The following is a 14,410-nucleotide window of genomic DNA, read 5'->3' on the forward strand; positions in this document are numbered from 1 at the left end:
GGTCATGTATCTTGTCCAGATTAAGAATCCAAAAGCCTATAACTGGGAAATATATCTGCCAGGGGCCTGACCTGGTCATATTATATTTATTTTCCATTATGGCAACAAAAAAGTATGACATTTATATCCAAATTGGCTGTTAGTTATGGACAGAGTGCTTCTCTCTGAAATAGGAAAACTACAGTTTTGTGACTTCTGTTAAAAATAAAAGGTCAATGGGAAACAAAGTGAGATTGAAACAAAGACTTAGTGAACTGAAACAGAGTAGTGTCATTTAATGAGGTAGTGAGCTAATAATGTGCGATGGGAAGAAGACAATAAACAACATCTTATATTCTATTTTCAGTCAAATTGACACTAATGGCATAGAGTCATAGAATGACAACTTTGAAGAAACTGACACTGGTAAAGTTTCACCTCAAGAGAGCACAGACAAGAGTCTGTCTTTCTTTACGATGGCCAGTAAACGCAGTTGTGCTTACTCCCCTGCTCCTTCCAGGAAATGCAATTTGTCTGATTTATTATGCCTCTTTTTCAAGACACACTCTTTCTGTCTTGGCTCTATTCAAACAAATCTGAGAAGCCCATTATCAATATGTCACAGTGCCACTGCTGTTTCCATGCATTAAAATCTGTCAAATATCTATCTATCGTGTTCTGACTGCAACTCTGACATCTGGACAAGTGGGTCCAGCTCCTCGTTGATCTCTTATCTGTGATCTAAATAGCATTTGCAAGAGGAAACAGCATTGATTTACTTTGAGGGCACACTTCTGTTTAACCTTGGGATAGGACAAGATTGTGAATTTCAGGATCCAAAACATGAGTAAATTTAGAAACACTGGATTTATCATATGTACCGGAACATGGTCATAAAAGGACAGGAACTGTGGTGATGAAAGGCAAAACAGTGAGACACAAACGGAGGTAGTGTAGCTCCAGTGTCAAACAGAGGTGGAGTGGGTGTATTCCGATGAAGATGAAAGGCCTTTCTTGGCTTCAGAGACGCAACAACTTGAGTGTTCACTGGGATAATTCCAAAAAGCCTTTTTGAAAGGGTAATATAAATGAGGCAGCTTTAGACGAGACGCTCTAACAGAATGGCTTGATGTGGTGCCTCAATTATTGAATCTAGGAGCCAAAAAAAAAAAAAAAAAAGTAAATTATTAAGGTGCTATTTGATCTATAGAAAAGGTGTTGAGTGCATGCAGTTGCATGGCAGGATCAATTTTATATTTTTTGTGAATCTCTATAAATTTACACCAGGTACAATGGTGGAAATAACCCAGTGTTTCATTTTAAACACTAAAGCTTGCCCAAACCTTCCTACCAGCAGAAAATGGCATTGTAGATACTATTTATTACAGGTTGTCATGCAAAAATTAGATGCCAACATTTGAAAAATGCATTTCCTATTAACAAAATCGCTGCCAGCATGAAAGTAAAAAAAAAAAAAAATCAAAATCACAATTAATCACTGTTGACATTAATGGTTATTATACTGGACTGAGCTAAATTTCCTCTTAATGAAAACTGCAAAATGACGCCCCACGGAAAAGTCTTAAGAAATTTTTGCATTACATGAAGATGTGATGTCACTTACAGTGGAAAAACTTTGCCATCTAGGATGTAACCTGGCCTCTGAGTTACTGCTGGACAATGTCAAAGAAAATGATCTGGCTTGCCCGCTTAGTCATAAACACGGGTGGCATAGATGAGAAACAGATGGGCCTCTCTGTCAGATATCTGTCCTTGCTTCTCATATCCATGCTTCCATTAATTCTGTGGCCTAAATGTCTCCTTATGTAGACACCATTTCTCCTCCTCCTATTCTGCCTCTTCCTCAGAAACTCTGCATTCATGTCTCCGATGTCCTAAATATCAGTTGCAAATACACAACACATTGTCCTGTATTGCCTGTCTCTGTTCCAATAGACACATCATCTCCCTCTCTGCAGTGTGTCCTGTTGGATCGCGGTCTGTTGTGTACAGTAGAGTCATCTGTTAATGAGTCACCGACCACATCACAGACATAATGCACTCACTGTATGCTCATTGTATCTTGGCTGGGGAAGAAAGTGGAGGGAAGGGAAGGTTTATGCTTGTAAATTTACAGTAATTATGAAAATTGCAGAATCAGCCTGTAAAATGTAGAGGGGAGATGCAGAATGCCAGATAGAAAAACATCATGAGTTGCTGTGTAATGTATGCCTGAATGGATTCATGGTTGCATAGATGGAGGGTTGGAAAAAATCAATACTTGCATCGTCTGGCGTAACCCCATGTGTACTCCAGCTTTTCTTCATCCTGAGGGATGTCCAGCTAGTCTCTCTCTCTCTCTCTCTCCTGTCTCCAATCCCCTCCGCGCTGAAAAGGCAGCTCTTTCCTGCTTTGGGCAGCCTCACTAGTCCGCCTGCACATGGGAAACAGAGAGGAGGAGGCAGGGAAGCGAGGCAAATATAAAGTAACTATTTTAAAAAGTTATTGTGCCTCCCTCAGACTGAACATCTGCTGCAGTAAAAGGATAAACCCACAATGGGTTGTATTTAACACTGAATTACACTTTAAACAAAGAAAGCAGAAAGTACATGCACTGTGAGGATTTACGCATCATGAGCAGTTACATGTTTGTACAAGTTCATTATCATGCTGTATTTAACTGAAATGAACAAATCTAGAGCAGAAAAAAAGATAAAAGCCAAAAACTAAAGTGCTTAACTTTAGGGAACATTTCTAGCCATGCTGGTGACATAGCAGCATGGCTCTATTATAGCAATGTCAATGTTTAACAGTTAAACCTAAAGTAAAAAATTATATATTTTTTATTCATTCATTCATTCTTCTACTGCATAATCATTTCTGGGTCATGTGGGGTGCTTGAGCCAATCCCAGCTCACACTGGGTGAGGGCGGGGTCACCCTGGTCAGGTCACCAGTCCATCACAGGGCCAACACACAGAGACAGAGAGAGACCAACAACCACTCACACTCACACTCAGACCTACGGACAATTTAGAGTCACCAGTTAACCCAAACATGATGTCTTTGGACGGTGGGAGGAAACTGGAGTACCTGGAGGAAACCCACACAGGCGCATGGAAAACATGCAAACTCCACAAAGGCCCCAGGCCGGGAACCGAACCAGCAACCAGCTTGTTGTGGGGCAACAGCACTAACCACTAAGCAGCCATACTGCCTCAAAACCTTCAAAGGTGAAATATTCCATAAGTTTAGGAACTATAGAAACATAAAATTCCGTTTATTTCTGCCGTTTGTGTTGTTTAGGTGTCTTTTGGGTAAATATGAGAATCATATTTCAGGCTTTAAATAGAATATCTTCACAACTAAATGACGCAACAGTTTGTAATTGTCCAATATTGTCACCATATACCTACAAAACCAACAATATTGACGATACCAGCTTCAGCTCTAGTTTGTGTCACCAATTACCAAACAAGTTAACAGTTAAGTGCCTCATTATGTCGGTTGGCGTTTTGTTTATATAAAAACAATCCCATATAACATATAAGCCAAACTTCTCAAATGTGTCTAAATACCATAAGTCCAAAATGTCCTTTTTATTCCAATTTAGAACTAGCAAAAAAATAGTAAACAAATGCTAATGCTTGTTACTTACCCACTACCATTAGTACAGAAAAGGGTTAACGTTAGTCACACCTAACATTGAAGGCCTTTTAGTCCACTCCTGTTTGTCAGCCTCTGACTGCACTCGAGTGACTAATTTATGGGACAGAAATGAATCAATATTTTCCTTGTCACATTGTCATACCTCCCTTATAACCCCTCTCTCACATGCACTGTGCACTTGTTAGAGTGGGACTGCTGATGACGGGGGGTGGTGTTGCTCCTCTCCAGCTGTTGCCAAGTCAAGTGGGTCAAAAAGAGAATTTCCCTTCTGTGAAAAACACCCAATGTTATTTGTAGCTTTTAAAAACAAATCTCTATATATGTAGCTTCCTCCTGTCTTAATTTACAGAATAAGAAAAAAAAATAAAATTACATGAGGGGAAGCAGCAGCAGATCATAGAGGCAGTTATTGTTTTGAGTTCTGTTTCAGTGTTTCTGTACTTCTCAGCTGCTGGTTCAAATCTCGGCAGGAGGACGAAGTTCTAAATCATGTATGTGGTTGCATAGTTGTACCCCAGTGGTTCATAACAAGGCTATTCAAATTATTATACTTGATGATACAGGTATTTACATAAATGTGATAGTTTAAATTGTTGAAATTGGTATTTGTACTTGCCAGCCTTAAACTGTTGCATGTAAAGTGGATCAGATCGTCTTCCATTGTAATAATTCCCTTCCTGTGAGTCTGTATTTTCACATGAACTTAGCACTCATTTCAACACTAACATGCTGATGTTTAGCAGGCAAAGGCTTGTACCATGTTCCTCATCAAAGTCCAACCATTTGGGATTCTAGCACTTGCTAAGTAGCACTATACACAGAGTACACCTAAGACTCATCGGATTTACACTGGTTTTTCAGGCATTTGAGGGAATTTTGATCGATTTTAATCAATCAAGCATCCCAGCATCCTAGTCCTGTGTTGTGCTGTACAAGGACAAGGTGGTAGAAATTAAGGTTAGATGAAAGGACTACAGGACAGCCCGATGGCAGTGGTTAGTGCTGTTGCCCCACAATAAGAAGGCTGTGGGTTTGGTTTCCAGCCTTCATGGGTTTCCTCCCACAGTCCAAAGACATCATGTTTAGGTTGACTGGTGACTCTAAACTGTCTAATTGTCTGTAGGTCTGAGTGTGAGTGGTTGTGAGTGGTCTGTATGTTGGCCCTGTGATGGACTGGTGACCTGTCCAGGGTCACCCTCACCCAGTGTGAGCAGGGATTGCCTCCAGCACCCCTGCGACCCAGAAATGGATAAGCGGTTGAAAATGAGTGAATGAATGAAAGGATCACATAACGGAGAACTTCCTTACAATATGGAGGGCACGTGAGTTTATATGAAATCATGTCATGAAAGTCAGGTGATGATTGGTGTCATCCTACAATGGTTTTATAACTTTAAGACACCCAGCACAAATCAACAAAGGAAAGGCTTAAAAAGACCAGGACACTGAGGACCTCATACCCTGACGACACCATACCCTAAAGGCTCAATAAACCTTGGCTGTGTAGTTGTGTTATATGTTGTAACAAGCTGCTCAGGGAGTCAGTCACCTCTAAGAGACCACTTAGTGGTGTCAGGTGGTATACAATATTCCATTGTTTGTTTTTGTGCTTATTTTATTTTTCCTCAAAGTTCTTTGGATGTTTTAATGTTGGACTCAAAGTATATGCACATGCATTTGCATCTCACAATCACCAACACCAAGGGTATACAACCCCCATTCATTGATTTGTCACAGCTAGTGACTGATGTTTGTTAACATTGCGTCTGTATTGGACCCACACCCGTGATTTGTATCTTCTGCATACTTCCTGGGTTACCTGCCATCCTCAATTTTAATTTATTTGTGAATATGTGGTTGCTAACTATTTTGTAGGGCTGCCATTACTGGTTTTCACTATCCATCAATCTGTTTATTTGCCTGTAAAATTCTGAAAATTGCAATGTATGGCCAATAAAAGCTGTCAGGGTCCAATGTATCATTACATTTTATGTTTAGCCAGGCTAGCAGTTGCTTTGAACTGATTGATAGTACACAACGAAGATACCTCATGAATCACTGGTGACACTTCCCTTGCATCCATAGAAAAAGAGGCTTGCTGCTAAGACTAGTAAAGGAAGAAGTGTCATTTAATTGCTTTGTTATAAGGATTGTTCCCTGCTATCAACACTTCAATGAAAAGGTCAGAGCTCTTTCAATACATCCAGGGAAGGAATGAGCCTGTGAGACTCTAAAGAGCATTTAAAGCCAAGACCCAAGAGGCCAATCAATTCAAAGGAGATCACTGGACAACAGACTCAGGCTCTGAAAGTGGCCTGGTGTCTCCCTTCAGTGCCTGCTATCTGAACTTTTTAACGAAAGAAACTTCAAGTGACCTCTCATCCTTGGAACCCCAGCAATAGGCGAGCCCCATAGTGGCTGTCTATACTTGTACAAACAAGTATCTTGTATCATGCTTCTTGATGTGAAGCAGCTAATAAATTGTTCACTCATCAGACAGTACTCAAGATGCTGATTGTAAGGTTTTTGAAGGGAACACCAGGGAATAATATTGTGCAAGCGAATGAAGCAGGGACCAAAACAAACCAAAGCGCTTTACCTTCATTTACAACTCAACTTTGAAGGCCATGTAAGGACCTTCCTGTAAGGTTAATATTTCTGCCATTGAAGGCAGTTTTAAAAGAAGTTTTGACACACCCAGTAGGTATGTATGAGTTCAGTGTGTTGTCTTTGGGCAAAGAGAAGGGGAAAAAAGTTCTGCATGGAAACAACTGCTCCAAAATGCTGTGGTATTCCACAACATTGTATGACAGTTTTTGAGGCAATGCTAAATCAATTTAATCTATCAAATTATTTGTCAATTCATTTTGAACAATATTTTGCAATTTTAGCTTGATAAATTATTTAGATTATAAACCTTCAATTGATTCATATTGAATTTAGTCTTGAGCATTTAAAACAAGCTGTAGGAGTGCTGGTGGTCAAGTGCTTTTAGAGTGCATCCCATGTGAGGGCTGCATCCCTCTTTTGAATCTGGCCAGGGACCTATGCTGCAGACCATTCCCCACTCTCTTATCCTTTTGGTCTCTCTTCCAATTACTGACAGAGATAAAAGGAAAAATATATATTTAAAGTTAGACATTATAGCTTTGTGTGAAGCTGCTCCCATTGTCCAACAATGTTAATGTTTTGTAATGCATAGTGAATTTTACTGACAGCCAATGTTTGCACTGTTTTCCCATACTTTTCATTGGGGGTTAGGAAGGCTGCCTGATACCTCTGACCAGTCAATCTACATTTGTAACATGGTTTCCATTCACAATGAAGAGTTTTGAGTCAGTAGCTGTCCTACACTAAAAATCATGGAATAATTTAAGTGGTCACTCATTAGTACCTAAAGAAATCTTTTATCTTGATCTTGTGAACCTGTTAAAGAAGGCCTCCATTTAGAGCCAAACCCAAAAAGGTGTGTTAGGAAGGGATCAAGACTTAACTTACCTGTCAGTATTAAGCTCAGCCAGTCAGTAGAAACAAACCTCCACTCTATAACAACCCTCAAATAGTGAGTGCAAAATGGAGAAGTAAGCTTCAGTGTCACAAGACTCAACTGTTGTAAGAACATCAGCACATCCTGTTTGACTTTTTTTAATCTAAACATAACATCCACTTTATTCACACCTCAGGAAAAGCAGAGTGACTACAAAGCATGTCCACTGATGGCAGGACTCAACTATATATACACACTACCAGTCAACGGTTTGGACTGGTAGTGTATATTTAAGAATAACCTCCAAGTCACTGATGTTCACACTAGCAGACATATTCAGACCAAATGCTTTGACATTTGAAGTGAAGCTCAGTTTAGCTCTTGATAATTATCTCTTGATCTGAGATCTTTCTAAACATTGACCAGAGTCCATCTGTGGTCAATTTAAATGATCGGTATGATTTTGAAAGATTCCTGTGTTGGTTTTTTTTTTTTCTTCGGGGGTCTGCATTGCCAGCTGTAAGGCCTTATGCAGCCAGGTGTGTGCATTTTACAAATCATTTCAGCTGAATATACCACAGCTGGCATCCAAACAAGGAGCAATAGCACAAGTCTTGTGTATCAGTTTTTTCTTTTTGGGGAAAAAAAAAAAAAAAAGATTTCCAAATTGATGATTGCCATCATAGAGCACTGAAGGTAAATTGTTAAGAGTTTTTTCACCATATCAAAACATGAAAACCTTTATGTTTTGTAGATATTTCTCAGAAGATAAAACAAGCCCACAGTATCGCACTTTCTCCTTTTGACCTTGAAAATGATACGCTGTTTTGGCCTAAGAGACAGCTGCAAACTGAAATACAGAGAGAAATTTGCAAGATTTCAGTTTAATCTTTCATGGAATCATTTCACTGATGCATTTTGAAAACCTGCCAGCATTTTGTTGTCATGTCCTTCAGAAATGTAGCTTGAAGTTAGTGGAAGAAAATAGACATCGCCGTTTTCAAGCACTCAGGTGACAGAGAAAAGGACAACAGGCTTTGTCTCATCTGCTCCTCAGATTATAGCATGTACTGTCTGCAGCATAAAGGATTAAAACGCACTATCTTCTTTTAATTACACAGTTTCAGGGTTATTGGTAGAACAAAACAAGCAGCACTGAAGACAGCTTGTTGCATTGTTCTCTTGTTAGTCACGATACTGTTGTGTCTTTAATTTGCTCTTTCAAAACAGTTTGTTGAGAACTGAGGAAAAACGTTACACAAATAGCTGGGAGGATGAACCAGTTCATTTCTGATCATAATGTAAATCCCACCTGCCATCCCTTTGCTTCCCTGCAGAAGATTTATTGCCCTGGCTAAAAGTATATACTCTACTGTACATCTTTCAAATGAAAACGATGCAAGCTAGACAGAAGTATATACTTTGCTGAAGCATCTAAATTGACATTTTCATGAATTTGTAGAGCCAACAAGGCTTTATAAGATGATGAGTGAGACTGTACTAAATGAGCACAAGATATCGATGACTATTACACAACAAATCCCTAAACCTTGTATGACTCAATGCCTTATTAGGCACATCAATTTTAATGCACTTCACACAGCATGGGTTATCATGCAAGTCAATATTTGGCCAGACCTGCTCCATGGAGAGCTAGCTTTTGCATGAATGTATAAGGTTTAGGAACGTATGTATGAAAACTAGACAGAGTGATGGAAGGTTGCAGTAGAGTTGAAGGCACATGCTCTGTTATCTCTTCTAATCTTATTCCTCCTTCCCACAGTTTGTGTGGGCTTTACAACTCAAAAACCAGCTGTACTTCATGCAGGTGACTAAACCAGATTGAGACACAAGCTAAAGGTAGACCTGTATTATATATTAATCTGGTTGACAGACAGATAATTATCGAGAATAAATGAATCAGCAACAAATGTAAGAATCTTAAGTAATATTTATTATGAATGCTTTGTGTCAAATCTTTTCTGACACTGCATACACTGCATGAATAATCCAACTAATTATTTGGCTTCTTTAGGTTTAAAATTATTATCTATTAACTATTTGGGTTGGCCCTACTTTTGAGACTTCTCTAGTCGTCTAGCACACAAAAATCATTATTTTATGCCAAAAAAGAGTGCTAAAAATCCTTTTCCTCCAAGCTACTCTTGGCTAATTTTAAGGCTTGTCAAAACACCCAGCAGTCTCTGGCATTATGAGTGACTGTCAGAAAGGATGGTAACTAATCTCCAGAAATTATTTTTCTTAATTGAGATGAAGTTACATTGCCTCCAGAAAGTAATACTTCTCGTGTAAATATGCATGTATTTGTCAGTAATTAAAAACTATGAACCAGAGGATATTTTAAAAAGCAAAACTGTCCATGTTCATTTAATGTCTTGGATAATGTCATATTAGCAGACCCTTTATTTCAGTTTCTTACCAATCAATCCCCCAAGAGCCAAGTTATTTCTTTGACTTAAAAAATTCTATACCAATCAATACTTGGAAGTTTAGATTACATCTCACCAAAGGGAAAAAAAGGAAAGAAAGAAAGAAATGAAAAGCCAAGTCACAGTGGAAACTGCATTCCATACAGTGAAACAGAACATGCACATTCCAGCAGAAATTAGCTTTTCAGTCAAGTGAAAACAGAGGAGTTTGTTGAGGAGGAGGAGAAACAACACATCAATTTGTGAAAGCTGAAAGATGACGTCACTGTGGAGGTCACATGCAAGGAACCCACTGCTCTACTGGACAGAGAGGGAGAGAGAAAGAAACAGAGAGACTGGAAATGCCTGACACTGTGAGCTTATGGCAACAGAGCCACATGTCACAAGGACGGGTGGAATTGTGTTGCTGTCACACTGTGTGTGTGTGTGTCATGTTGGAATTGGAAATCATCAACAATCAGGATGAAGACAGTATAAAAAATAAAAATAAAAACATGCACACACACCAAAAAACAAACAAACAAACAAAAAAAACAAACAGTTGGAAACAGGCTGATTTCAGGCTCTGTCTTACAGTGTTAATTAGTTACCTTAGTGGTACATGTCTAGACCTCTTAATTCATGTTTGAGTCCTTGTGGTTTTGAATTTCACTCTGACCTCACACTCCTTGTGCATCAGGATTATTTGCCTCATGTCTGCCTGGCTCAACTCCTGTTCCATCTTGCCCTTCCTTGATGGAGCCAGCATTGAGTAACTGACCAGTTTTCTCTCCTCGAGCACCCTGTCAGCCCAGCAGACTCTATTGAAGAACTTCCTCTGCACCATCCCTCAACTGCCTGCTCCCTCAACCTTCATCCAGTCCAGCTCAGCACACTGAAATCCATTTTTTGGACCACTGAGTTCATTCTGTGCTTTGGGGTCCTCTGAAAATAACACTTATTTAGATCAAAGACAAATCGCTATGGAACTCTTGACAAGAAAAAGACTGGCAAATAAGAAATAATTTCTGGATAAGTGCATATGGCGATTGTGATGCTTGATGACTCATTTGAACATGATTGGAGTTGTTGAATAGGCCCACTAATTGAGATGCAGTCCAACATTGTCGCTTTGAAACACCTAACCACACATATACTAATGATCCCATTGTATTTAAATCACCCTATTGAATATCCATTGAAGTATTGTCACAAAATTCTTGTCTGTGCCAGCATTTCATCAATTATCCACTCACTAGACTTAAGCTTTTAGGGTAAAAAAAAAAATAATAATATGACAGAGGGGACAGAAATCTTGGCAGTCTGCAAGGATTGAGGCACAAAGCGGAGGCTTGCTAAGTGTCACCAGCTGGCAGCCCCTGTGTTAACATGGCTGTAAATCTGTAAATCTGACAACTGAGGCAGAAATGAATCAGTGTACAGGTTTGACTTGTGTTCGTTGGGCATATAGACATTCCTTTCCAGCATTTCAAAACCCAAAGGTATTCAGATTGCTATAATTAAAAATAAGGAAAATCCTCACATTTGAAATTGTGATCTCTGTCATGCCAAATGGTACAAATAAACACATTAAGTATCATTTACTTTTGTAATCAGTGTACTGTATTGGTGGGGTTACAGTAATTTTTTTCAGTCGCTTGCCTGATCTCATCTACTTAAAAAGAGTGAGGAAATACTATATTCTACTTAGTCAGCAGCAAAAAAAAAAAAAAAAAAACACCCAAAACATTCTTACCACAGGATTTGTTCCCAGATACTGGAGAAGTGAACTCAGAGATGAAGCCGTTCGTTGAGCCAGTAGGTGGAGAAAGAGTGGGAATTCACGTCAGCAGACTGTCATCCTGGTAGACAAACAATGTATGGATTACAATTTGACAGATCACATAGCACAGCAAAATATTTTCATGAAAAAAAGCTGACTGAACAATGGTATTGTGGCCATTTTAAACTACATGACAAGTCTTCGATCAGAAAAAAAAAAACAAAACAAAAAAAAAAACAATGCTTATGGACATAACCTAGTCATCTCTACCTTATAGTGACTGTGATTTGTCAGGGTGATAAGAAAAGTCACTTTAAAAATAAAAAGTGAAAAAGCTGCATCTGAATCTGGAACAATTCTTGTTTTTTCCAGTATTCAAGCACATATGATCCTCCCTGTATTCACCATCATCACTGCTCCTGGCAAGACAAACTCTGACTAAACAGACCCAAGCCCAGTGCAGACAGACATGTATTCATATGGACAAAGACAATATAGCATTCACTTCACCAGTAAAGCCATTAAGCAGCCAGTAAGTGAGTCATCAGTCTGGCAGCCAGAGTCCTTTTAACCAGAAGCTGAATGTATGTGGCTGTTGTTGCAGCAGTGACAGACAATAGAATCTGGAGTGTTCACTTGAGTTCTTGCAACAACAATTTACAAATGTATAGACGTGCTATAAACTGAACTTAAAATGGAAATACAGCTTAAAGTCAACAATGTTAGTGTAACATAACAGTATGACATGCCAGTAAAATGTCACAATCGTGGCACAGTAGAAGAGCTTGTGTGGGATACCAAACTGCTACACAGCTCTAAAAAATGTATTAGTAAAAGAGAAAAAGGTAGAATAATACTCAAGGTATGGATCAGTGTTGAATGCTAAAATATGGCTGACATAGTTCAAGTCCGTGGCATAACTAAAGATGGTCTCCTAGTAGAAGATCCTATTGTAGTTTCACAGACAAATAAATTAAAGAACAAAAAAAAAAAGAAAAAAAGAAAAAAAAAATCACAGTAGAGTTGGAAGATTACAGTCTGGGAGTCTGAGGAACATTAATTAAGAACATACTTCACATACTTGTAATGAAAACAGTTTTCATCATTAGTTTGAATAAAGTACTTTAATAGTTAACATTGCATTCATAGATGAGCACAGCATACCGGCTACAAATCCCCATTGCCCAAAGGCTCTAATAACGCCTATGTGATAGTTTGTCACAGGCACAATTTTGGCACATGTTGCAGTGTATTTTCCAATAAATTTCAAGTTATTTCTTTGACATTGTGGTAAAAGTCAAGTGACCTAATGGCTTTAATCTAACTATTAAAAGGCTCAACACAAACACTCACTACAATGTGAATGATGAAGGCTATAGAAGGCTATAAAACTGTGACAGGTATCTCCAGTCTGTTACAGAGATTACAAAAGGTCATTTTCAAGTTTGTGGCTTTTATTGACTCAAGTCACGTACATTAAGTCCTCCGTGCAATCTTATGCCAATTTATTCAACTAGCTAAAAATAATGAGCCTAACTAGATCTATTTATTTTATGTGAAGCTTGGCTGACCTTATTCGACTTTACAGCTAAAATGGACAGCGATTGATTGTGTGAGGGGGTGCAACGTTTGGTTTATTGACAAAACCTGCAACTCTGCCTTCAGTGTTAATGTGTTCTTTCCAGCATTCCCCCTTTCATACAAATTGTTCCAGATTCAAATAGCTTTCAAACTCGCATATTTCTCTCCGAAAAAATAAAAAAATAAATAAAAAAAAGCTGGGGGTGTGCCTTACCTCATTTAACCCCATTATCGTTCTTCACGGGAAACGCTGGTGAGGGCTGTAGCTGCTGCAGCTTATTTCTAACATTGTTAACGCGGACAAAACTGAGAAGGCGGGCTGTTTGAACGGAGGACAGCTCGGCAGACGTGCAACACAAGAAGCCTCTGTGACAAGACCGTATCAACTGAGCCTTTTTTTTTTTTTCGTGTTTCACTGCGGATCGCACCGTTTGCTGCAAATTACCGCCGGTGCAGCTCAAATGACGGAGGCGTGCCGCGAAACATCACTTTTCTAAAGTAACGATTAAATAAACGACCAAACAAACTTATGATGGATACTGCTCAAATTTACCGAAACTTTGTGAAAATGTCGCGCGATTTCAGGTTGCGGGCGTTAGATTAAAAAAAAATAAAATAAAATAAATAAAAATCAGTGCGGACAGGACACAACAAATGGAAGACGTGAAAAGATGGAAACCATGAACACTGCATCCGTGACGGGATGAACTCAGTTTCTTACCGGTGCCGTATCCGCCTTCTCGCGCGCGGTCTCCCGGTTTTTCTGCCGCGAGTCAGGAGCACGCGCCCCCTTTTTATCAGCCTCCATTTGTGCCGTTCGCGCTCGTTCCCCTTCGCGACCCCGGGAGCGCCTCCATTGGCTTCGACGCAGACGACGCAAATCCTTCCGTTCACCAATGGCCGTCAGCGCGCGCGCCCTTGCCCGCCTTCCCGGTGGTGCTGGCTTTCCCCCGGCGGTTTCCAGCCGAAGGAGTCCGGCTCAGTAAAGCTCTGCCTGGCTTCATCCTTCATCATCTCCCCGAGGTTGTCCCTTTAAACAGTAGCTAAATGTGCACAAGTACGACGTCATGACAAAGTTCAATCAACGTCTTCACTTTGTGCTATGTGGCAGGTATGACTGCGACACTATCAAGCTCTCTTAAAATTATAGGCCAATTTGCAAATAACAACCTCCGTAACTTTTATCCAGCCATCAATCCAGATATGTGTCTGCCTGTATTTTCATTGTAAATTAGCACATTTCAGTAGCAATTTTCCAAATAGCGTTTGCACACATTAGCATTTGCCTCTCATTCACTCTTGCACACTGGCTGAAGGCAGCCTGTAAGGTGCTGCTGCTGGTGTAAGACTTGTGTTTGTGAACAGGGGGAGGTGGGGATCAAACCACTAAGCTTGTAACTAGTAGATGACCAACTCTACCTGCTGCACAGCCCCATAAATATTAGAAGTCTCCTGCAATGATTTTGAATAGGTGCTGTATTTG

General features: G+C 39.5%; 1 protein-coding gene across 1 annotated transcript in view; it reads right to left on the minus strand.

Annotated features, from left to right (window-relative positions):
- The window catches only part of LOC115057450 (cAMP-specific 3',5'-cyclic phosphodiesterase 4B-like), a 44,996-nt gene extending 31,307 nt beyond the window's left edge, over nt 1-13,689 (minus strand). Inside the window, exons 1-3 of the mRNA XM_029524573.1 lie at nt 13,649-13,689; nt 11,320-11,425; nt 2,265-2,413 (exon numbers count right to left, since the gene is read on the minus strand). Of these exons, the coding sequence (XP_029380433.1) occupies nt 2,265-2,306 (42 nt within the window). The 5' untranslated portion in view covers nt 2,307-2,413; nt 11,320-11,425; nt 13,649-13,689. The remainder of the gene's footprint in view (nt 1-2,264; nt 2,414-11,319; nt 11,426-13,648) is intronic.
- Nucleotides 13,690-14,410: the final 721 nt, after the last annotated feature.

This window comes from Echeneis naucrates, chromosome 17 (assembly GCF_900963305.1).
Source record: "Echeneis naucrates chromosome 17, fEcheNa1.1, whole genome shotgun sequence".
NCBI lineage: Eukaryota > Metazoa > Chordata > Actinopteri > Carangiformes > Echeneidae > Echeneis > Echeneis naucrates.